The sequence below is a fragment of the Magnolia sinica genome, chromosome 8, assembly GCF_029962835.1.
Source record: "Magnolia sinica isolate HGM2019 chromosome 8, MsV1, whole genome shotgun sequence".
Classification (NCBI taxonomy): Eukaryota; Viridiplantae; Streptophyta; class Magnoliopsida; order Magnoliales; family Magnoliaceae; genus Magnolia; species Magnolia sinica.
In genome coordinates this window covers 84,473,517-84,499,622 of record NC_080580.1, presented here as the reverse complement: position 1 = coordinate 84,499,622, position 26,106 = coordinate 84,473,517, and the positions used below count along the sequence as shown (strand labels likewise).

Below are 26,106 nucleotides of genomic sequence, written 5' to 3'. Positions count from 1 at the left end.
GACTCCAACATTCATGACCCCTGTGCTTGAATCGGGATGGGAAAAACCCAACGGGTAAGGATCGTGGGGTCTCGGCCTCAACTTGGAGGGTCTTGGCCTGCAACTTCTGGGCATTTTACGAGGGTTAGATTCCCAAATTTTTGATGAAGGCTTAACTAAGAACCCTTGGTTAAATCATCATTCATTGACTTGCTAAGGTTGGCACTCGCTTTAGGTTCGACCGGTGTTGCATTGGCGATCGTTAGATTTTCCCTCGTGAGCGTTGTGGTGACATACATCATATTTCGCATGATCACATTACAATTAATGATGTTTATATTTTGCTTTTCATTAAATTCTATTATAATTCATTGCGACTTAAGCTATAGCCCCCGAGTTGATCACTCACTCCCACTGGGGGTTGTTTTAATTACCAACTAGACCTTATTGGTTCTGAATTTCGAGCCGGATTGCCTTTGGGAGGAGGCAAGTTCTTCTTCCGGTGACCGGCCCCTTTGGATCGTGATGGGTGTTGGATCGCCAAAGTACGGTTCTTTTTCCTTAGGGCATCCATTCATTTTTGTATTTTTGTTGGGTCACCTTGTGCCCCGTTGTTCCTTTGGGACTTGTGTTATAATATTTATTATATATATATTATATTAGGTATATAATATAAGCTTGGGTCAGGCTTCAGCCCAACGAACATGAAAGTATGATCTTTTAATTCATATTAATAAAATTGGTATAAGTGACCCAAACTGGAGTGAGCGTATGATGACCCCTTTTCGTAGTGTTCACACAAAGACCTGTCCACCATCGCATTCCTTGTAATTGGCGAACCAACTTCAATGAGGAGTCATGTGATATGATGCTCCTATGTCAAGGATCCACTCATCTCTAAGATTGTCATGCAAGTGTCCAACCATAGACACAGACAAAACATCACCTCCATTTGTTTTTTCATCAGATTTGACAACATTGGCTTTTTTGGAAGAAGCGTCTGAGTTTTCTTTCTTCGTTTTAGGATTCGTGCAATCCTTCTTCATGTGTCCATTAATCCAACAGTTTTAACATTTTAGTTTTCTTTTGCCCTTGCCCTTGGATTTGGTTATAGGTCTTGAAGATCCTGTACCTCGCTCAGTATTTCTTCCCCTTGTAAACAGTGCATCAGAAGATGACCCCAAGCCACCATTCATCTTTCTCATGACCTTCCCTTGAAGGGCTGAGATAATGGTGTTCACACTTATGGTTTTATTTCCAACGCACAATGAGTCCCTGAATGATTTATACGATGGCAGTAAAGTATTCAACAATATACATGTCTGATCTTCATCTTTGATCACTTCCTCCATGTCCAGCAATTTGCAAATCAGTTTATTAAAATTATTGATGTGGGCCTCCACATTTCCACCCTCTGCCAATCTGAAGGTGAACAACTGTAGCTTTAAGTGTAGGTGATTTTCAACGGATTTTTTAGCATAAATATCCTATAACTTCGCCTATAAACCAGTTGCAGTTTTCTCCCTTAAAACATTATAGAGGACCTCATCCGTGAGTCATAAACGGATCGAGGATAAGGCCTTCTTATTAAGAGTATTCCATTCATCATCAGTCATAGTAGACTTTTTCTCCTCAAGAGAACCATCCTCACCTTGCTTGGTTAGGGAACTGATCATCTTGATCTTCTATAACTCAAAGTTATTTTTCTCTGAGTACTTCTTAATATCATAGCTAGTGCTTCTCATTAATGCTAATCCTACATATTCAAATCTGTCCTGACGATTACTTTAATACCACTTGTTGGGGATTGTGCTGTGTAATTATACATAGATGGATCTAGGATAGCAATCCAAGAGGACCAAGCAAACACAAGAGAATACAAAGTTTTAATGTGGAAAACCCTTTCGGGAAAAAACCATGGCACGAAATGACAAAATCCACTATGAAAACATAAATTACAAAGAGAAAGGACTTACCCGATTTGAGCAACCTCGAATCTCACCATTTGCTACGCCCTTTGAAACCCTAAAACCCCTTCTAGAAACCCTTTGGAATACTTTAAGAAACCTTAATATGTTTTAGAATAGCCCTATGAACTCTTATTTATAGATTAGGAAACCCTAGATACTTTCGCACCAACTTGGAATAGTCTGGAATCCGCCTTAAATTTACGCAGTCTGATCACAATTTGCATAACCTCCGACTAGTCTAACCAGAGCTCGGGCTAGTCGAAGCGCACAGTACGTAATCTCCGACTAGTCAAACTTGACCTCTGACTGGTCGAATTTCTTAGAAGTTTCAAAATACATTGTTGCTGGACTTTCAGCCGAACTTTATCGGGCTAGTCGAATTTTCTCAAATTTAAGACATCTGTTAACAACAATAATTTTTTCTTATCATAATAGTAGAGATTGATTGATTAACATAACATAAAAATAAAAGAAAAGAAATATTTATAAAAAAAAATAAACATTTACAGAGAAAGAGAAAATCCTTAGTGATCCAGCGATTATGGTACAGATGACAATGCCCTAAAGCTAAAGTCTTCCTTGTTTCGACGATTTCCACGTAGACGAAGAGAATTACACTAAAAGAAAACAGTTTTCTTTGGTCTAGCAATGTGGGCGTAGACAGAGAATTATACTACTCCTAAGTTAGGGACGGTCTAATATAGCAGCATAGATGGACTGGACTATTCAAAGAGCTAAGCTAGGAGCTAACTTAGGATAGGTAGGGTTATGTTGTAGAGTTGTGTTGTGTTGAGTAGGTGATCTTCCTGAGCTCTTCAATCTTCCTTTTATTTATAAAATTTTTAGGTGATAATTGGAAAGAAATCTCACATTTATTGATATGTAAATAACTGTATGAGCCCTTAAAAAGGTTGTGGCCTATTTTGCAACACCACATGTGTTTAGTTGTTTGTCATGAGTTTTCCCTTAGTTGCGTGTACATTCTAAGTCCACTGCGCGAATGAGTTTTCTTCTTAGGATACCATATCTAAATGATCTTTATTCTTTCTTCCACTAAAACATGTGTTGTGCGCACTAAAAATTGGCTAATTTGGTGTTATCTTTACATTGCTCCATAGCTCCTTAAGTGGTTTTGGCAGGCCGTTCTCTTATTATGATTAATTTTCATAAATTAATCATTAATTTGACCTAATTTAGCCCAATCTTCATGAAAATTTTATGGTTTCCTCTTACTCACCCTATCTTGCAACGGAGACCAGATGTCCCAGTTTCAGGTGGTTCTTTGTTCTGTGATTGTCTCCAATAGGCTGTTTTTCCTTTTGTTTTATATATAGTTATCTGGTTAATTTTGACCTAGTTTATATGATAGGTGTGGCCCAGTTCTTCTTGTCAGGCACATCCGAATGGTTGTAAAGCATCTTTTATATCAATGATATGGTGGTGTGCACCCACCTTTCTTATAAAAAAAAAAAAAAAAAACCAAGTTAAATCGAGTCAACTCGAAAACTCAGCCGAGTGTTAAAACTCATTTTAGTTTTTCTTTTTTAAATTTTTTGAATATTAATTCATATTTAAAAGATATAAAATAATATACCTTTTATCGAGTTTCGACTGAGTTATGACCTAATCAAGTTTTTCTCAAGTCTTGGTAAAATCTGGTTGATTGAGTTGACTTAGGCAAGTCAATTCGAGTTTATCCGAGTATTTAAACTATGATTTAAAGTAATTAATCTCATTTGAATATAAAAATAGTTGTAATAAACAATCACCAGCCAAGGTCTCCTAGTGACTCAGCTTGTAATCTCGTCTATCTGGGTCAACTCAGCCGAGTTTGAGTAAACTCACCAGGTTTTAGTACCATACTTCAACTTCAAACAACCAAAAAGGGAGAAGAAGAATTAGAAAATGCATGCACCAAAAATTAAAATTTAAAAACCAAACTTGTCTATTTAGCATTTTAAATTCATCTAAGAAACATTAATCCCTAATAATCAAATCCATCCGATAATCATTAATAATCAAGTGTATAATCCACAAATTGAATATTAAATTTCGTCCAAACACGCTAATTATACAAACCAAGAAACATCTCAATCTTATTTTTAACACAAACAAGATTTATTGTGATTGGAGAATGGAATTTTTCTTAATTCACCCTCTTACAGTTCTTCCTAATCTCTCCGTTGGAGCCCGTGAGTGGCCTGATGTTGCCCATCTTGATCATGGCCGCGGCAAAGTCGGCATTGAATATGCTCGGATTGGTACTGTATGATCTCACCTGGGAGTCGGTAGATCCACCGTTGAATAGCTCTTGATCGGAGTGGAGTAGGCCACGCTGGTTGATGAGGTTCTTGTAGTAGTTGTTGTTGAAAACGGTTGGTGTTTGGAGATCGAGCGGCGCGAGATTTTTGTCACCTGGGCCGGTGGCCCTTGGGCAGCTCAACTGTCGCGAATTAGCGAATGAGCTGTCGATGTTGGAATCATTGTATATGTGATCCCGGAACTTGCTGCACTGTGCTTGGCCGATGGAATGTGAACCTGTTTTAATCGATCCATGAGTGTTATAGTGGTGATTGTATCATTACAGTAGTCATGATCACAAATCAACCATCAAGTGGACCCTAAGTGGACTGACATAGAGTAGGTTGCGGATATGTTCATGGCCAAGATGGATGAGAGAAGCCCTCATCGGAGGCAAAAGTGATCGAGACTGTAAGAACCTTCAAAAAGTCGTATCTCACAAAAGGAAATGAGTTTTTTTGACATATCATGTATGATTTCGGGTTAGGAGAAGCTACTTTAGCCAACCAACCCATCACACCAGGTTTCCCACACTAAATTTTAAGATTCCATCATATCGACGGTCAAAAGTATGTTTTTAGTAAGTTCTAATTCAATCATAACTTTTGATCCTTTGAGTTTTAAGAGTCATGCCCAATATGAAAATGACTTAGAAAAAGTAAGATAATAAATTGGTTAGGCCAAATGGGACACTTACTATTTTTGGTAGAAAACCATGAAGTCTAGTAGGAATCATGACAATCTATAAATAGTACATAAAAAGTAAGTTTACTATTTATAGTAAGTCACATTTTTAAGAGAGTTTGAGTTGGAGTTTGATTCTAAAACTTCATCCTAGGTTTGAGTTCACTATTTAAAAGGTTGTAATTTTGTTTTATTTTAACATCAATCAATTTATTTCGAATTTATTAGAATTAATTTCTATTTTTTTCCCTCGTGGATTCGTGGAATCTCTGTCAGAGAAGCTCGGTGAATTCAAAGTAGTTATCCCTAAGGAAGACGTTGATCAACCTCGTCACATCCTTTCCTATGTCATTGCCAAGCTCTAGTAAGAAATTGATACTTAGTGGAGGATCTTGACCATCTGATCATAGCTTCAAGTGAATTTTCAATGTTGAGAATGTTCATCCATCCACATTCAACATGGAAGTACATCATTGGATGAGAAGATTGTCCCTGATCGACGTGATTGTTGTATTATGGGCCAACCATTATCATGCCCACTAAATGGTGATATGGATCCTAGGGCCATTAACATATTTGATATGATTTTGTATTGTGGGCCACCCATGATCATGCCCACTAAATGGTGGGTTGGATGCTGGGGCCATTAACAAAATTGTTGTGATACTTGTATTTTGGGCCACCCATGATCATGCCTGATGTAGAGTAGGTTGCAGACATTTTCATGGCAAAGATCGACCAGAGAAGGGCCGATCAGAGGCAGAGGTGATCAGGACCATCAAAACCTTAAAACAAACGTATCTTGCTAACCGGAACAAGTTTTTTGACATATCATATATGATTTTAGAGTTGGAGAAGCTAGTTTAGCCAACAAACCCTACGCAGGGTTGCCCACGCTGGATTTGCGAGATTCCATCGGATCGATGGTTGAAAGTACTTTTTATTTTCATTTTTACTATAAATAGTAAGTTTTAATTTGATCATAACTTTTGATCCTTTGAGTTTTAAGACTTGTGCCCAACATGAAAAGGGCTTAGAAAAATTAAGAGAATAACATGGGAAGGCCACATTGGATAGTTTAGTAGGAATCATGATGGTCTATAAATAGTAAGTTTACTATTTACAGTAAGTCACATTTTTAGGAAGTTAGGTTTGAGTTTACTATTTAAAGTACTGTAATTTCATTTTTTTAATAATCAAACAATTTTTTTCGAATTATTATAATTTATTTCTATTTTCTTCCCTTGTGGAATCGAGGAATCTTTGTGAGAGTCCATGGAAGCTCCGTGTATTCAGAGTAGTTATCCCTGAGGAAGATGGTGATAGATCTCATCACATCCTTCCCTCTGTCTGTGTCAATGCCTACTCAACGGTGGTTTGAATTCTGGGGCCATTAACACAATCAATGGGATTCTTGTGTTGTGGACTACCCATGATGAGAGAGAGAGAGAGAGAGAGAGAGAGAGAGAGAGAGAGAGAGAGAGAGAGATTTCATACCAGATAAGGCAACCATGTCCTTAGTAGAGAGCCCTTGAGCTCGGAAGCTAGAGCTGAGGTTGTTAAGGCTAAAAGTTGGTGCGGGAATGTCTCTATTAGAAGCTGCCTGGCTGGCTGTCCTTGCATCCTTTCTTCCGACCTTCACATTCCAAGATGGCCCACCTAGCTGCATCACATCCCCCATGAGTCACTTTTCCTTAAAATACTCATTAGTACAACACAACCCAAATAATGCAAAGTGCCCATTTGGACTCAAAAGAATCGTAACTGCGATTTAAGGGCTACGAATACCAGGGAAAATTATCACAATTCAACTCGCTTGTGCATCCAAACGTGGCCCAAGTGTTAAAAAAGAAAAAAAGAAAAAAAAAAAGAAAAAAAGAAAAAAAGAAAAAAAAGAAAGAAGACTTGAAGCTGATCAATGCAGTCTAAATGTAATAGTTAGGCATGCATAATCAGTACTTACTTTGACCACAGAGTCCCTTGCCGCGATTGCCAGAATGTCAGCACATGACACCACCCCCGGACACTCTTTCTCTACCGCAGATTTTATATCATCAACCACGTTGTATCCCCGGGCTGATTTTCGATTTGGGAATGCGTTCTGCTCCCCGGTGAAGCTCAACGTGTCTTTGAGAAGGATCGAGCCATCACAGCCCTAGATCAGGAAAGGTCACAAAACATGAAAAGTGAGACAAGGGTATATATATATATGGAAATGCTCACTTGCGTGTACGTATTACATACGAACTTTTTGAGAACCCATCATACGTGATGTGGATGCAAAATCTGAACCATTCATGTGAAGCAGCACCTCGTGAAACCCCGGGACCAAGTTTTACTTTGATCTAAAACTTTGATGGGCCATAAAAATGAAAACAGTTTCCTTCCTTGATTTGCATTTATCTTTGCTATGGCCCACCAGAATTTTAGATCGGGTGAAAATTTGTCACAAAGGGTTTCAAGGGATTCTGCATCACTGGACCGTCCAGATTAGACACCCATGACACGTGTGCAAAGATGCGCACGTGCGTAGGTGCGAGGGGAGCGTGACTCTCTCTCTCTCTCTCTCTCTCTCTCTCTCTCTATATATATATATATATATAGAGAGAGAGAGAGAGAGAGAGAGTAACCGTCACTTTATCAAGGAGAAGATTGCTACAAAATAAACTATCACTCCTTGGTCCATGTGATGCGGAATTCCATGAAACCCCATGTGACAAATTTTTACCCATATCTAAAATTCTGTTGGGCCATAGTAAAGAGAAATGCAAATCAAGGGAGGAAAATGTTTTCATTTTTCATGGGCCATCAAAGTTTAGATCAAAGTAAAACTTGGGCTCCGGGGGTTTCACGAGGTGTTGCTTCACATGAACGGTTCAGATTTTGAATCCACATCAGGTAGAATGGGTTCTCAAAAAAGTGTGTACCTAGTACGTACGAACTGGTTTGCATAAGAAGTATATATATATATATATATGGAAATGGTACTATGAGGTCGACCTCATGGGAACTTCCCATGAGGCGAGCTGTATGGGCCCCACCTTGATGTTTGTCAAACATCAATGCCGTGCATTTGATGGATCCCCTTTAGGTTATGGGATATGCCAAAAATCAACCTTACCTGGAATTCAGGTAGGCCATACCATCTAAAATAATGTGAAAACATGCCTAAAACATATAAAATCACTTTGTGGGGCCCATCTAAGTTTTGGATGTGGCTGAAACTTAGCCTGACCCCTCATCCAAGTGAGATGCACATGATGGATGGTCTGGATTTGTGAACCAAATCTCAGTGGGCCCAATATACGATTTTGAATGTTTTAATGGGAGGTTAAGACTTCTCAAGTGTTGTTTGTGGTGTGGCCCACCCAAGTCATGGATTGACTTGATTTTTAAGCACATGGCCCATGGTGCATCTGGCTGATGGGATAGTTGTTCAACACACTTCACAGTGGGGCCCGCATAGCTCGACCTCGTGTGTGTGTGTGTGTGTGTGTATATATATATATATATATATATATATATATATATAGAGAGAGAGAGAGAGAGAGAGAGAGAGAGAGGAATGCTCACCTGCGCACTGGTTCGCACGTTATTACATGCGAACCTTGATGTCAATCGTAGGATCTGACATATGGTCTAGATTACGTGCGACTTTTAGATTGAGAGAGAGAGAGAGAGAGAGAGAGAGAGAGAGAGAGAGAGAGTCTTAGAAGAAAAGACTCCTACAATCACGGAGAGAAATTTGAAATTGCCGGAGGAGAAAGCCTTTTGCATGAAGATCATGCGAAAGGATTTTGTGTGGGCCTACTATGATGTTTGTAATAAATCCAGCCTATCCATCGATTTTTTAAAATCATTTTAGGTTATGTGACCAAGAATGAGGAGGTTCCAAATATTAAATGGGCTACATTAGAGGAAACAGTGGGAATTTAGTGGCCACAGTTGAAGTTTACGGTGTTGAGCCCATAATTGAAGCACATGCACAGATCAATTGGATCATACACTTTATAGGCTCCATAGTGATGTTTATTTATCATCCAACATGTTCATAAGATTATACAACATGGATGAAGGTAAAACACAAATATAAGCTTGATTCAAAACTTACGTGACTCTCAGGAAAATTTTGAAAGGTGGATGTTCAATTCAACTATTTCCAATGCTGTGGTCAATTTGAACATTTAATATGCCTGATTTTTTGTGTCAATCCCTAAAATTATTATCAAGTAAAATGAATGGACGGAGGGGATAAAATAAATAAATCATGGTGGACCCACGGAGTTTACTCAGTACGATCCTCTGTTTGCAAAAGCACGACTCTCCGGACGCAGATTAGATACTAAAAGGTTGAGAAGCGAGACTTGCTACGAAGTGACGTCACCAATTTCCGTGGGCCCACCATGATGTATGTTTTGTATCCACACCTTTCATCCATTTGGAGAGATCATTTTAGGGTAATATCCAAAGAATAAGTTAAATCCAAATCTCCAATGGACCCTAGCACAGAAAACAGTGGGGACAGTGACATCCACCGTTAAAAACTTCTAAAGGCCACAGAAGTTTTAGATCAAGCTAATATTTGTGTTTTCCCTCCTTTGTATTTTTTAACTTTTGAACATGTTAGATTTCAAATAAGCATTATGGAGAGCATTAGGATAGTTTCAACCGTGGGAATCACTTCCCCACTGTTTTTTGTGGTGGGTCCATTACAGCATCCCGACTTTCATGCTTTTTTCCTCATTTGCTGAATACTGATTGGTCCATCTCAATCACAGATGCAATTACCCAATCACACGGTCCAATTAAATTGTAACAATACTCAAACAGAGGATCCGTATTCTAAGCGTAATCCGCTTCCCATGTTGGCAAACGGATTGGCTACTCCCTATGCCACTAGCCAATGGCTGATGGTCGGTTCTCTGTGGGCCCCACCATGATGTATGTGTTTCATCCATGCGGTCTATCTATTTTTTCAGATCATTTTATTGTATGAAATAAAAAACAAGGTATATCCTAATCTCAACTGGACCACATTACATGAAACAATGTTGAATGAGTGTTGACTGTTAAAAACTTTTTGGGGCCACATCACATGCTATAACTTCCTGTCAGATTAAAGTTACATGGGCCCCATAATGATTTATTTATTATATCCACACTGTTTATCCAGTTTTCAAGATCAATTTAGAGCATTGAACAAAAAATGAATTATATGTAAAGCTTAAATGGACCACACCAAAAATAGCAGAGTGGATAATGATTTTCACCATTAAAAAAGTCGTAGGGCCTACTATGACGTTTATTTTCCGTTTAATCTGTTAATAAGATCACAAATACATAGATCCAGAGGAAAACAAATTTCATATTGATCAGAAACTTTTGTGACCCCCAAAAGGGTTTCCATGGTAGATGTTCAATCCCCAACTACTTTTTGCAGTGTGGTTCACTTGATCTTTATATTTGTCTTATCTTTCGGCTCAAGCATTAAGAAGAGCTTGCCAAATGGATGGATGTTTTGGATATAACACATACCTCATAATGGGACCCATAGAACTTGCTGACATCAATGCACCAGCTATATAACTGATGTGTGCTACACCAACCAATCCACTTCCATTCTGTTTCAGAGAGGGACGCGGATGGACGGGGCGCGGATTAGATACTGACAAGGTCACCAGCCTAATGGCTATTAAAGTGACATCACGAAGTTCTGTGGACCCCACCATGATGCCTGTGTTGTATCCATACCGTCCAACAATTTGCAGAGATCATTTTATGGTATTAGAAAAAGAATGAGATTGATCTAAAGTTCAAGTGGATCCCACCAAAGAAAATAGTGGGGACAGTGACACCCACCGTTCAAAAATTCTTAGGGGCCATAGAATTTTCCGATCAAGCTTATATTTTTGTTTTCACTTCATTTATCTCTATGTTAACTTATAAATAGGTTGGATCTAAAAAATACATCATGGTGGGCCCTAGTTTCAATGGTGGATGTGACTGATCCCACGGTTTTCTTTAGTGGGTCCACTTGAACGTTCGATCTATCTCATTCTTTTTCTCATGCCATAAAACGATCTCTACAAATTTTTGGATGGTATGGATACAACACACGCATCATGGTGGGGTCCACAGAGCTTGGGAACGTCACTTCAGTAGCAATTTGGCTATTGACCTTGTCAGTATCTAATCTGCGCCCGGATGTACGTGGATTTCCTGCTATTCCTGCGTTGGGATGTAGGCGGGGTCCACCATGATGTTTTTGATAAATCCATCCTGTCCATCCATTTTTCGAGCTCATTAAGTGGGCTATATAAGAGGGAAAAATGGGGGAAAATGGGGAAAATGATATGGATTCAAAAGTCAAGTGGGCCATATATGAGGGAAAAATGGGGAAATAGTTTTCTATCGTTGAAACTTTCCTAAGGCTCTACCTTGATTTTTATATGCCATCCAAACGGTTTATGCCATCCAAATGGTTTACAAGATCATTCCCACTGGGATGAAGTGAAAACAATAAAAAATTAGCATGATAAGAAACTTTCGTGGCATTAAAAATATTTCAACAGTGGTGACTGAATCAAAACTGTTTCCTCTAGTGCGGCACACTTGACTTTTGTATCCATCTGATTTTCTGTAGCAAGTCTTATAATAATCTTAGAAAATGGATGAACGGGTTGAATTTATCACAAACATCATAGTAAGCTCCACAAAGAATACTTGTGCAGAATCTTCATGGAAAAGACTTTCTCGTTTCCCGTGAGTCTTTTCTTCGAAGACTCTTCCTCCCTCAACGAAGTGGAATCTCAGCCGCTTTCCTCATCCTATGGTGTATATGAAGGCTCACACATAAATTACATGCGGTACAGTTCGTATGAGACCGGCTCTCTCTCTCTCTCTCTCTCTCTCTCTCTCTCTCTCTCTCTCTCTATATATATATATATATATATATATATATATATATATATATATATATATATATATATATATATAGGGAAAAGGTACTATGCGCTCGACCTCACGATAAGCTCCCGTGAGGTCAAGTTGTGTGGGCCCCACCGTGATGCGTGTCGACCATCAACACCGTGCATTTGATGGGTCCCCTTTAAATTATGGGATATCCCAAAAATCAGCTGTATACGGAACTCAGGTGGGCCATACCATCTAAAATCATGTGAAGACACCGTTAAAACATATAAAAGCACTTGGTGGGGCCCACCTGAAATTTTCATGCGTCTGAAACTTGGTCTGAACCCTCATCCAAGTGGGACACACATAATGGATGGGCTGGATTTGCAAACTACATCTCAGTGGGCCCAAAAAATGGTTATGAATGTTTTAATGGTACATGGCCCCTCTCCACTTCTGTATGTGGTGTGGCCCACACAAGTCATGGATTGACTTGATTTTTGAGACCTAGCCCACGATGGAATGGTGCATCTGACTGATGGGGTAGATTTTCAAAATGCATCACGGTGGGGCTCACACAACTCGACCTCATGGGATGGACTCGTGAGGTCGAGCGCATAGTACCTTTTCCCATATGAGGTCGACCTCATGGGAACTTCCCGTGAGATCGAACATCTACCCCGTATGTGCGTTTGATGGGTCCCCTTTAGGTTATGGGATATTCCAAAAATCAGTTGTATACAAAACTCAGGTGGGCCATACCATCTAAAAATATGTGAAGACATCCTTAAAACATATAAAAGCACTTGGTAGGGCTCACATGAGTTTTGGATGCAGCTGAAACTTGGCTTGGTCCCTCATCCAAGTGGGACGTATACACACAATAGATAGGCTAGGTTTGTGAAACACATCTTGGTGAGCCCAATAAATGATTATGAGTGTTTTAATGGGATGGTAACCCCTGTCAACTGTTGTATGTGGTGTGGCCCACCCAGGTCATGGATTGACTTGATTTTTAAGACCGTGGCCCACCATAGAATTGTGTATCTGACGGATGGGGTAGATGTTCTACACACATCACGGTGGGTCCCACACAGCTTGACCTCATGGGAAGTTCCCATGAGGTCGACCTCATAGTACCATTTCCATATATATATATATATATATAGACACACACACAGTGGAGGCTGGATCCACTAAAAAGCTTCACCTACAATTCAATGTGTGGGGCCCACCGTGATGTGTGAGTAACCTCCAATCAGTGGATCGATTGCGCCTCTCGTGTCCTCCTTGGCAAAAAAAAAAAAAAAAAAAAAAGAAAAAAAAAAAGAAAAAGAAATAAGCCGATTCAAACATCAGGTGGGCCACACCATAGGGAATAGTTGCGTGGAGTCACCCATCATTAAAAACCTTCGAGCCTGTGTGGGTTCTGCAGTATTTTGCATATGCCATTCATTCCACCGAGAAGATGCCCCCCCTGCATTCCAAAATTCGAGTGGGCCACTCCATGTGACTTCATTGTGTGGCCCGCCTGAGTTTTGGATCCACTTGATCTTCGGACACCAAGTAGAAGTAGTGATTCCACGTGATGGACGGATTGCATGTCATAAGCACATCATGGTGGCCCCACATCGTATGTTAAGCTTAACCTACATGCAGTGTATGAGTCGATTGAGAATATTTACATTGACAAAGCAATCATGGAAGTGCAGGCGCAGGAGCGAGGCACCCATCTGACGCTCTTTCGAGATTGCAGATTGGACGATGGATTTCACCGTGGTGAAAACAGACGGACACGATTTTGAGTAGTAGTTAGTGGAGAGCTCGGCCTTGGAGCTGCTTAGGAGGAGCAAAAGAAAGCACAAGTTGGCCAAGGCCATGGACAAAGAAGCAGCCATTGCTAGTGTTAGTGGTAGTAGTAGTAGTAGTCGTGTGAGGAACGGTTGTGATGGTATCTATATATATTGGGTTTTGGAGTCTTGTCATGTGTGGGGCCCACCATGCATGGGAAGAAAGTGTCTGGCAATGGCAGTTCACCAACTCCATGCGACCCATATGATGCGTTCTTGGTGGGCGGACTTGAGAGTAGTCAGGACCTCAAACACGCGTGCCTACATTGACAGCCTCAAAGGTAATTGAAAAAATTCAAAGTAAAAAAGAAAAAAGAACAGCGCGTAAACTTTAAACGCTGTATGTGATGACCATCTAAGAAAAGTAAGCTTTCTTTTAAGATTCTCAAAATCCACCGATAGACATTAGTTTGTGTTCTTTTAAGATTCTCAAAATCCACCGATAGACATTAGTTTGCATTGGTGCTCGGTTTGTTTTCTTCCATATGTACCTTAAGTGTGTGCCAGAATTGATAAAGCACCTTAATCCAAACCAATTAACTTTGAACCTAAGCGTTGAAATAAGCAGATACATCCCGTCTCATATAAACTTGTATGACTAGATTATGATAACATCGGTTGCTTGCTTATCTACTTGCAAAATTTTATAACAACTAGATGATAATTGGAGAGTGAGGTTCTTTCTCTGAAGGTGAATTGCACTTTACCTTTTATAAGAAAGGATTTTTCATAATACTAGGGTAATCAAACAAAAAGAAAAACTACAATTACTCATTAAGCGATGACAGGAATTCATCTCTCGAAAGAACTGTGTGATATTGAATAAAGGGCAAATCCAACGTATAAGTGTAAATTTAGATTTCAACTAAAGACTATAACTAAGAATTACCACTACTAGATTATCACTACTTCTAAGAATAGCTGAGATAAAGTAGATTGATAGATTTGTTTGGTATTGGATTGGATTTGTAAATTGTTGGGTTCCTTGCTCTGTAACTTTTCTCTGCTATTTGTAGAGTTCTATTATAGCGTATTCTTCTAGATGCTTCTTTCAATATTACTCTAGCGATTACAGTAGTCAAAGGTCTATCTCTAAATCATTCTCTTGTTACGTTTTCATTTTTATGACTATTCCTCTTTTGTCTGCCATGTTCTGTGTCTCTCGATTGCCTGCTATATCTTAGATTGCTCGACCATGCTTTCCTCTCCACTCATTAAATCTTAGATAACTCGACCGTGTTAATTAGTCGACCATCCAACAATGTGTAGCATTGGATTTATGCCATTTATAATTCTGTAAAAAGTACTCTTAAGTATCTTAAAGATCTTTTCATTTGTCTCCCATCTCTCATGCAATGCCATATGTCGCTTTTTTTTTTTTTTTTTGGCCTTTTCTAGAATGGCCAGAAATAGGTAAAAACATTAATCCCCGCCCCCCCAACATCTCTTTACCTTTAGGAAAAAGGTGATAGCGACGTAGTGTCATTGCCTAATGCAATTAATGCAATCAACCATTAATCCACATGTTGTCTCTCAATTAATCATACCTAACAGATGCTGAACCAAAAGATATTCTTTGCCGCTTCCTTCTAGGATGTCCATGTGACACGTTGCATAGAATTATATCATGCGAGGAGTCATGATTATCATTTCATTGATGCGCACATATCTCGACCAATATATAAACATAACCCTAAGTCGGCGTTTACCTTTCTTCACCATTTTCTTCTTATTTTTTGTATCAAACTCTTTATCTAGTTGTCTCTTGACTATCATGACTGCATCTTCCTCATCTTCCATCTTGGTTTTTCATCTTGAATCATTCATCAAAGATTTAGACGTTCTTTCTTTAGGAGTGGTCAATGACATTCTTTTTAGGACTCCTATCGAATTGAATAAGGCTTTGTTGACATTCAATTTAGTATTTTATTCCGCGATTACTCACGGACAACTTCGTGAGATCGAACCATGTTTTTCAAAATATCCTGATGAATCTCTGCTTTTTCAATCCAATCATTTCCATATCCTTCCAATGTTTTAAATCTTTGAGATCATGGCCGAAATTGATGAATGGTTAGGCAGAATGGTATACTCGTATTGAAGCACAGCATGATGACATATGAAAGTAAGCTAAAATTTTTGAATATATCAATATCTAATCAATACTTTACTCATCACAGTAGTTTCAACATTTTGAAGTCGATTGACCAATACATTCCATTTTGGATGCGGCCCCATGAGTCCAGCTATCATGGATATATGTGCCTTCACCCATCTTTTTACCTTTGGTGAGCCTATTTGTCTGAGTTTTGCAATGAAGAAGCATCATTCCTTTACCATTTTAAACAGCATAACTAAGGCACATTTCACTTTTATGACTCTGCAACACAAATCTCAAGATGAAGTTGATGAACAAGAGCACGTGGCTTTTCTCCTAATGTTGATTTACCAATTTTTTCTATGTATGAGTGCTCTTTAAATTACCAAGGAATACATTCATTTGGCTGAGGCACTCGCTCAAGGATGTTAGCTCGCTCTTGCCCCTTTATGCTCGGCTATCTATATCGCAGTATGTTCAAGGCAACCATGAAGGGCTTTTACCATTCTAGCGGACCTATCTGGCTTGTCCAGATGTAGTTTACAAATATTTTGGGAAAAAATTCATCAAATTTGTTCCAACTGGATAGAATTCACTTCTTTTGGCCACCATAACATCCTCTACCCCAAAATTAATCATTCATTCATAGAATGTACAAGTTTCTTCCTTTCTTTTAATCTTGATAAGTCTAACCATTCTTTCTATCTATTTAAAAATAAAAAATTCAGCCCAGCCTGGTTCATAGAGAATACAGTCGAATGATATTGAGATGGCAAGTCTCAAAGATGCCGTTTGGAAGAGCTATTTGATCTGTAAAGACCTTTCATATGGCGGCACAATAGACACAAGCATTAATGTTAAGCCTGGAATCAAGCGATACTACCCTAATCTTCTTAGTTTAGTTTGGTCCAAGGTATTCCTCTTCCATTTATTCACCGAACCTGCAATCAACCTCTCGTTCATTGACTGGTTGCAGATTCGGTTAGTACATTTTAAACTCTCCACAGAGGGTTTGATTCTATAAGTTCTTCTTTCATGCTTTCCTTCCAACTATCTTCAGCAATTAAATTTATTTCACTCTTGGTGGAAAAACTATTACTTAACTTTAGTTAGTGAGTCCCATGAATTGATCATCGACGACTCTCTCCTCATCTAAAGTAGAGAAACCTACGGCCGAAAAGAAGAATATAACCAAAGAAAGCATAAAAAAATCAACAGTATCTCAGTCGACTGTATCTCCTGTTTAGAGGAAGACACGATCAAAGAAAATTACTTCATTCACATTGACTGTCTTGTCCCTAACACTAATAAAGGCGGTCGACCCTTTTTCTTTTGCTTTAACAAGAAGAGTCGAGCCAACTCAACCTGAACTGAAGCGTCAGAAGACCATAATTGTAGGTCCAGCTAAAGTGGTTTCGACAATTATTTCAATCCTACCACCTACAGCTCCTCCAACCATTTTGAAGATTTCTAAACTTGGGCCTCTTTTAGATACTCGTTCAACATCTCTTCATCGGTTAAAAATGTTGTAGCCTTTAAAAATATTACAAAATCAAGTTTTGGCCATTTATCCCTCCTTCACAATATTCTTGGAAGATGAAAGAGGTTGTTAGTGCATTGATTGGTATACTTAATTTATTTATCAATCACGTGAGTTCATATGTCATATAGTCGGTTGAGTCCTTAAAAGCTGAAGACCGAAGATACAAGAGGCTGTGTAGCATCAAGGAGTAAAGAATATATATATATATATATATATAAGGTGCCTTAGTGACCCTAACCCTTGACTCAAAATAACCTAAACTTCTAGATCATCTTAACCTTAATAGGTAAACCTTTTATTGATCATCCTTTAGCCCTATGAGCCTTAATTCGACACCGCCCTAAGCACTTGGGATTTAATACTCACGAGGAGACTATTAAAGGGTCTGATAAATTTTATTATTATTATATACAAAAGTCTAATAAAAATACAAAAATGCCTATAGTAGCTGAGGTCCCTTTGGTTGAGGAGGGACCTGACCAACAATGACTTCAGCGGCAACAATATATAACATTCTCGAATTCCGGCACTCACATGCCAGAGTCTGATCCTATGATCCTATAAGGAGGATTTTCAGTATGATTTTTTTTTTGTAATGGAGCATAACCACAAGTATAACCAAGTCACAAAACAACATCACCATATATCCACTATATCAAAAACTTTAAGTACAATGTGTATGAAAGAGAAATACAATATAATGAAAGTAACAGAAACTCCAGAAGCTCGGCTGCACACTTTAAGCTCAACGCTGCTGCAACCTAACGCCACCTGCACGCATCTATCATGCATAAGCTTATAGAAAGCTTAGAGGGTGGTGAAAGTGTGTGTAAGGCGAGTGCCAAGTATACAATATCAGAGTAATGCAGAAATATGCGGTAAGTCCATGAATGTTATCAACTATACCAAAGCTATGTGATGCAAGGTATGAATGCTATCGGCCATACCAAGGCCATGGGATGCGAGGCCTATGTAGCCAAATGTCATATGCGAAATGCAAAGCAAGCGTGCCAGTACTCATCAAGTACACATATCAGTACAGTTCCTCTGTGGATATCATCGAGGTCTAATACACTCACACTGACTGCCTCCTCCCTAGCTGCACAGCCAAGCAAGTGGAAAAGACCACACTATCCGCCTGACCAGTAGTCTGCCAATACCTACCCGGCTCGTCGATAGCGGACTCATTTGCGAGCTGGTCAAACTTAGCCTAGTTTATAGCCCCCTCACTCGGGCGGATAAGGCCACACCCCCTTCCAACCGACCATGACACAGTGGGAGACGCGGCCTAGTGGTATTCGACACTCGGGCGCTCATGTATCCACTCGATCTAGACGTTGGAGCATCTCCTGGTACCAAAAAGGTTCTGAGACTTTCACCCAAGGACATCCTAAGTGCCCACAGTGCTAGAACCAAGCATTTTCGGTATCCGATATGACCATCCACGATGTGTCTGTGGAGCCATGACCCTGATGTTGTTAGGGCGTGCAGTGAATCATGACACACAATGCGAAATGCATGAGTCACACTGTCAGTCATGCAGTAATCTCGCGCGTACCACGCGCTCATGTGGGGCACTCCATCTCATAAGGAGTCCCGTAAATGTCTCAGCCCAACAATTTATGCAATGATCAAACATTCCTCATATCAAGCATACATATGATGCATATGGGCATGAATCGTGGAGATATACTAAGCATATTACAAAGTGGTGAACTATCAACAAGTATGGGCCTATCAATGGGCCTTAAGGAGAGTTACAATGCGGACATTTAACCAACATTGCACTTACAATGTGGACGTCAAACCAACATTGTTCCCAAGGCACGGCCCATCATAAAATATCATTACAGAAACCATAGGGAATCACACATTACAATGGACCTATATACATCTTATTGGGCCTCGACCCATAAGCCTCAGATACATCAAATGGGCTGCCTCATATGGGCCTTATGTACATTGCAATGGGCCATATCCCATGGGCCTTTGAAAACATCACAATGGGCCTCGTAACATGGGCCTCGTGTACATCAAAGTGGGCCTAATCATATGGGCCTTACATTCATAACAAGGTGGGCCTCAACAACGGCCTCATACACATCAAGGTGGGTCTCGATAACGGGCCACAATTACATCAAGATGGGCCTAATAACATGGCCTATTATATTAAATGGGCCGCCCCAACTGGGCCCTATGCATATCAAATGGGCCATACACAAGATAAGTGGTGATAATGACTTCCACCATTTAAAATTCCTAAGGCCCACCAAAAATATGTTTCTCATCCTTCCACCATTTAAAATTCCTAAGGCCCACCAAAAATATGTTTCTCATCCAACCTAATTATAAATTAACATAGCGACAAATGAAGTGGGAAACAAATAGCAACTTAATGGGAAGCTACTATGGCCCTTAGAGGTTTTTAAACGGTGGGCGTCATTGACCAGTACTTAAAATGGTGGGGTCCACTTGATCTTTAGATCTGCCCCATTCTTTACGCCATAAAAATGAGCTTTAAAATGGTTAGAAGGCTGGACGCAACACATGCATCATAGGGCAGTGTGAATAAAACAGATAAAGGGGGTCCCACTGTCTGCCTGGACGGTGTGACTAAAACACATACATCACTTGTGGGCTCCAACCGTCCACTACCTGTGGACAGTATGAATAAAACACATACATCATTGTGGGTCTCACGTGGGGCCCACCATAATGTTTGTTTCCCATCCAATCTGTTGAGGAGGCCACGCATATTTGGATGAAAGGAAAAACAAATTTCATAGGATCCAAGACTTCTGTGAAAAACCCCAAATGGGTTTCAATGGCAGACAGTTAGCCCTACTGTTTCCTCTGATGTGGGCCACCTGAGCAGTGTATACGGTTGATTTTTGGGGTGGGCCTACTTCTGGAAGTGGCCCACCATATGAACGGGTTGGATGACCAATATACATCATGCTGGGGCCCATAGATGGAGCCGTGGGTCCCTGCCTGTTTCACGCTAACGCCAGCGCAGCAGGCGCTGCACCTAAATTTGATTTTTATATATAATTTTTTTGAAATATCGTTTTTCCGAGGTTTTCCATATGTGGGGCCCACATCAAGTGAATCTACTCTAGCCATTGCATTCCATGGCTCAAGACAAGCCAAACAAGTCTAATATCGAATATATTTCGGCGTGTAGCAAAAATTAAAGTGAATTTGAATGGTGAAATTCACTAATTTCAAAGGTATGGCCCGCCAGAACCTCGGATTGACTCCGTTGTTTGGTTCAACGCCTAAAATGAGGTAGGAGAGGGGATGGACGGCTTGGATTCAAAATATACATCAAGGTGGGGCCTGAATGAGTGGCCCACCCCAAAATCTAAAAAGAATCTCTCTTTTTTTTCTTTACAGTTCACGTCCAGCGTCTCTGGACGCTGGACGGCTTGGCACAACAAATATATATAAGGTGGGCCCTGCTCAGGTGGGCCACCAAATGATGGATAGTGTGGATACAATATATATAAAGCGGGCCTCACCTACAAATGACTTGAATCCAATACATGCTTCATGGTGGGGTCCATCCAAGTGGGCCACATGGCCATATCATCACACATAAAAATAAATAAATAAAAAGAGAGGGAGAGAGAAAGAGAGAAAGAGGGACACGTGTGATGGAGGGCTCCGCCACTATGAGCCCTCCCTTGCAAGAAATCATACATCAAGTGGGTCCCATTACACGTGGGCCCATCAAATCAAGGATCAACGGTGGAGATCCCTTCTCCACCCAAAATGGACGGTCTAGATGACCTCTTTTTATGTAAGGAAATAAACATCATGATGGGGTCCATGGAGAATAGCCCCATCATGGAATGATCATGAGCATCAAGGTGGGCCATCAACCACACCTAGGGTCCAAAATGAGATCCATACCATCGATCGGTAGGTCTCACTTGGCCCATCATAAGAACATGAAAAATCTAGCCTATAGAAGCACCCACCGTTCGATCTTCTCGGTCCGTTGGAACGCCGGTCTCCTTGTGCTTCACTTTAACGGTGGAAGATGGGAAATGAATGGCTAGGATGAGGGATTTTGGGAAGGAAAAGTGGGCCACACAACTCACTTTCTCTCTTGGAATTCCTTAGACATGAGAGGCTCTTGCATGCTTGGGAAATGTGATGAGAAATGAGAGAGAGAGAGAGAGAGGGTTGTAAGGAGAGAAAGTGATGGATGTGAGTGATGGGTGAGGTGATGGATTGGTTGACTTTGGTGGTTGCTTAACTTGTGGAGAAAGAAAGCATGGGCGCTCTGCTACTTGACATGAGGTGATGGATGTGATTGATTAATGTGATTGATTTGACATGTTGTAGAGATTCTCTTGGGATTGCAAATGAGCGGCATTTTCTTCGAAATAAACGTCGGCCCACATCTTTGGACCTAGATATCAAATCGGTGCGTGAGTCGCGGCATTGGAACCGCGGCGACAATGCCGTCGTAATGGTACAAGTCTTAGATTAAGCTGACTCAAATTTACAGGATATGACTTAGGGTCACGTGCGCAAACATCAATTATCGATCGCATTATTATATACAAAAGTCTAATAAAAATACAAAAATGCCTATAGTAGCTGAGGTCCCTTTGGTTGAGGAGGGACCTGACCAACAATGACTTCAGCGGCAACAATATATAACCTTCTCCCCAATCCCGCCCCTTCATCTAGCCATGATAGGCTGATCTCGGGGAATCGCTCTTGGACCGCTTCTCAACAATTGGCAAAGCTGGTGTTGAAGACTTCCTTTAACTCCGCTTAGTGATCCTCAGAGGCTTCGTAGGCCTCCACTATTTCAGCCCCTCTGGCCGAGATACCGGCCTCTACCTTGGCTACCATGGTCCTCGCCTCCCCCACCTCGAACTTTAGCTCAGCCCTCCTGGCCATCAGTGTGGCACTCTTCTTACGTTCCTCTATCAGTTGGGATAGACTAGCCTCCCACCCTCCTCAGATATGCGAAGAGTGTCGCAAAGTTCCCCCAGGTCTGTCATGACCGACACCAACTCCTAGGCCTTCTCCTTGAGGTTGGCTCGGACACCATTGAGCAGGCAATCTAACTCTTTGACCCGACCCATTAGGTCAAGGGAAAATTAGAGAGCAATGATCTTGAGTGCCTCCTACAACAGAAAGAAGACCAAGATCAGTGAAAAAAAGGAGAAGAATCTACGGGCTATCAACATACCTTGATGGCTGAGTTTTCCACCACTGAAAATTGCCAATTTAGACGCAAAGACAACAGATAATTTATCTCTTCTTTGGGCAATTGGCCCCACCCTTAGCTCAGGAGCATCACTAGATGCCTCAAGATGCCGAGCCTTAGTGCTCGAAAGCACCTCCAGTGCCCTGGGCCTCCTTGGCCCGAGCTTTCTCAGCCCTCGGGGAGGGTGTATCTAGCTCGGCCACTTTTAGTGGGCAAGCGTCAAAAGGTGTAGCGGAAGCTCCCCTTTTGGACTAGCCAGATCTGCTATGGGGGGCGATGCTGGTAGGAGTGTCGCTTGTTGGTAGGTTGGAGGCAGGGGGGGGGGGGGGGGGGGGTGTGGCGCGAGGAGCTGAGGGGTTCACCCTCTTCCCCACACTTTTCAAACTTTCTAGCTCAGTCCTGGATGGAAGCTTCCTCTTCTAGGACTGAGGACGATCTGACATCGCTGCAATCACAATAGAGAGAGGTTAGTACGAGAGAAAGTTTATCTATGAAACCAATACCCAATAGCCGATTCAGGTCAGGAAATTTATCCACTGAAGCGAAGCCGAATTGTTATAGAAGTTACAGAGTGACTAGCCTTCTATAGTCCCACTGAGCAGCAAGACGCTCTTAGGCGATCCTGATCTAGAGCAGATGAAAGTTAGAAAGGTTATGTTGTAATATGGGAAAGCCGCATAAGAAAAAGAACAAGACGTCAGCATTGAAAGATCAAGCAAGCAAAATTTAATTACAATGGCTTGGTATGTGTTTCAACTTGGGAGGGTGAAGGAGGTAGGGATCCGATCCTATAAGTCCTCCAGCTCTGCCATAAGAGCCTCTCACTCTCTAGTTGCAAAGAACCACTTTTCCTTCCAACCCTTGTTGGAGGACGGATTGTTGGTGATAATGGCCCGACCCTTGCCCGACCATGAAGAAAAGTAATACCATCCATGAGAGCCATGATTACTCTTGGCCTGGTACAGGTAGAGCAACTCATTCACTGTGAGCTGAGAATTATCGACTAGCTCTTAGATAATGCGACAACTGAAGATAACTCGCCAAACATTAAGTTCAGTTGCCTCGAGGCGACTCTGAGGTGGTGAAGTACCTCTCTCACCACAAGGTGAAAAGGTAATCAAAGACCACAAGAAAAGAACACTAGATACAATGCAACCTCCCTCGTGGGAGGTCGATTAGGGAATTCTCCCCAACTCAGGAAAATCGAAGCCCCACTGAGCTAAAAATCATATATTGAGACCTGAAGGCTTACAAGTAAGTTGCCCTCAACATAGATACAAAAATATTGGCTATAAGGGCCATATCTTTGGAAGATGAGGAGGTCGGCTCAACTTCTCGCAAGATGGCCGCCTTAGTTTATGGTTTCACCTCAGGTGAAGGGATGGGCCCTTGAGAGTCGGACCCTACGAATGGGGCGAAATTGGAATCGAAGCTATTACCCATTGACTCCTATTGAAATAAGTTGGAGACAGTGGCTGCCCTAGAATCCTCCTTAGAAGACATTGAAAAAAAAAAGACAGAGAAGTGTAAGAGAGAAAGAAGAAGAATAGAAATAGAGTATGCCATATCGGAAAAAGCTCCAACAAGGGAACTTTGAATTAATGGATGTCGAGGAGAAGATTATTGGGCTAGTTGAAGACTGGCCGTTGGTTAATAGGGCTTAGGCTTCACAAAACAAATAAATGAATAGAAAGAGGGATCCGAGTATTTATAGAACTCCCCTGACAATGTGTTTACTCCTGCACAGTGCGACATGTTAGCGCAAGAACCCGAGGTAGCGCTTCGATTGATGTGCCCCTCCACATGGAGGCACGGAATTCGTTTGAGCAAAAAATGTGACAGCCCGGGTGACAGATGCCGACCCATGATTCATCTAAAATCCAAACAATGATCTGCCATTAAACCATGTCCCCTCGTATCCGTGATAGTAATCATGCCTTTTTGATTTCTGTGTCGGGCGCTGACTTTTTAGCTCTCACCTTAGCTAGCAAATGACAAACCCGAGCTCAATTTAAAATTTAAAAAAGACTGAGCTACTTAAAATTTGAATTTCAATTCCCGCACTTTCAGACCAGTTTAAGATCTTGCTTCCTGAGCACATGCAGGCTGAGCTCAGAAGTGAGGGGAACTGTTATGGGCAAGACCGAACCAGTCTACCATACAAGAATTACGATCAACCACAAGAGAAATGTCTCAAAGCAGAAGCATCTAGAAGACTAAGATCGGCCTTTGTCTCAAGCTAACAAAGGTCATATGTCGAAAGGCAGGGCAAGTGATTATCCTAATGAAGAAATAAGTCTTGAGCTGACCCATGCTGAGGTGCCTAAGGATAGATCGGCGGGAGGAGAACAACCTCACTGAGTGCGTCTACAAAATGTGGGAACAGAACCCGTAATGCAAGGAGCTCAGACAATGACTGCCCTAATCTCTCGAGCTAATCAAATTGACTATAGCCAGAGGCCAGATGGGAATTCTAGAGAGAATCTTACCTCGGAAGCAAAAAGGAAAGATTCAAAATGATTTTGTCCAAAGGTCATGTCGATCGAGGCAGGCTTGACGATATTTTCAGGAGTATATTTTCATCCAAATAAGGACCCTGTCCCTAATCCAATGGATCCCATGAAGATACGTAGGCCTTGAAACCGCCTGAGGATTTTATAAGTACAATCACTATAATTGAATGGAGGTAAGAGAATAAATCCAAGATCAATCCTTTAATTTGAGTTTATTAGCCTAACTTAGGCATTGAAAGATTTACGGTCATCATCAGCTTCCTCGTTGTCTAGATCTTCTTATTTATTTACAGGTTAATTGGTGGGCGCACCTCTTCAATTAATCATTATTTGTTAGACCATATTCCTGTGATAACATGGTCGGTTCTTCAAATATTTGGATCTGCCTTATTTTTAGAACCACGCCCAAAAATGAGTTGCCAAAACTAATGTATGGTGTGGATGTACAAACATAAATCAAGGTGAGCTCCACGGTCAGACCCTCACCCACTAAGCTATCCCTCACCTAATCCTCCCTCCCATTGGATTGGTTGAAATCCTATCATCATTGTGTGGGCTCACTCAATGCACAAATCACTTGGCATGCGAGCAACATGGTTGGCCAGTTGACTTGCTTTTCTAAGTAGGAAACAAATTTTCCTCATAAGTTGGTAACTTTCCATGCACATGAATGACTTTTGGACTAAGAGTAATAAAAGCTGCAGAGTAGGCTCATCCTAAAAACGTTTACAGGGGATCCAAAATAAATTCTACTAAGACCAAAGAGTAGTGAACCACCCCGATTGATCAGAGTCTAACAGATTTTTTTTCATTGGCAGGTAAGGTGGGCCACCCATGAGCGTCTAAATTGATGCTCCATAAACTGACGCACTATAGCTGAAAAATTGAGTTGATCGAGTAATCCTCACCATCGGAGCACTGAATCAGCCATTACAAACATTTTATGTTGACCGTTATTATTGGGGACCATAGAAGCATACAAATATAAATCTAGGAGGGTAATCGAATCGTACCAAGTAAACA

At 40.8% G+C, this 26,106-nt stretch overlaps 1 protein-coding gene across 1 annotated transcript; it reads right to left on the bottom strand.

Moving 5' to 3' along the window:
• Positions 1-4,095: 4,095 nt before the first annotated feature.
• Positions 4,096-13,756, bottom strand: LOC131254103 (peroxidase P7-like). The gene is made up of 4 exons (XM_058255116.1): positions 13,532-13,756; positions 6,898-7,089; positions 6,432-6,597; positions 4,096-4,487 (listed from the first exon to the last, which is right to left on the bottom strand). The coding sequence occupies exons 1-4, from the start codon at positions 13,742-13,744 to the stop codon at positions 4,096-4,098; spliced, it is 963 nt and encodes a 320-aa protein (XP_058111099.1). The 5' UTR covers positions 13,745-13,756.
• Positions 13,757-26,106: the final 12,350 nt, after the last annotated feature.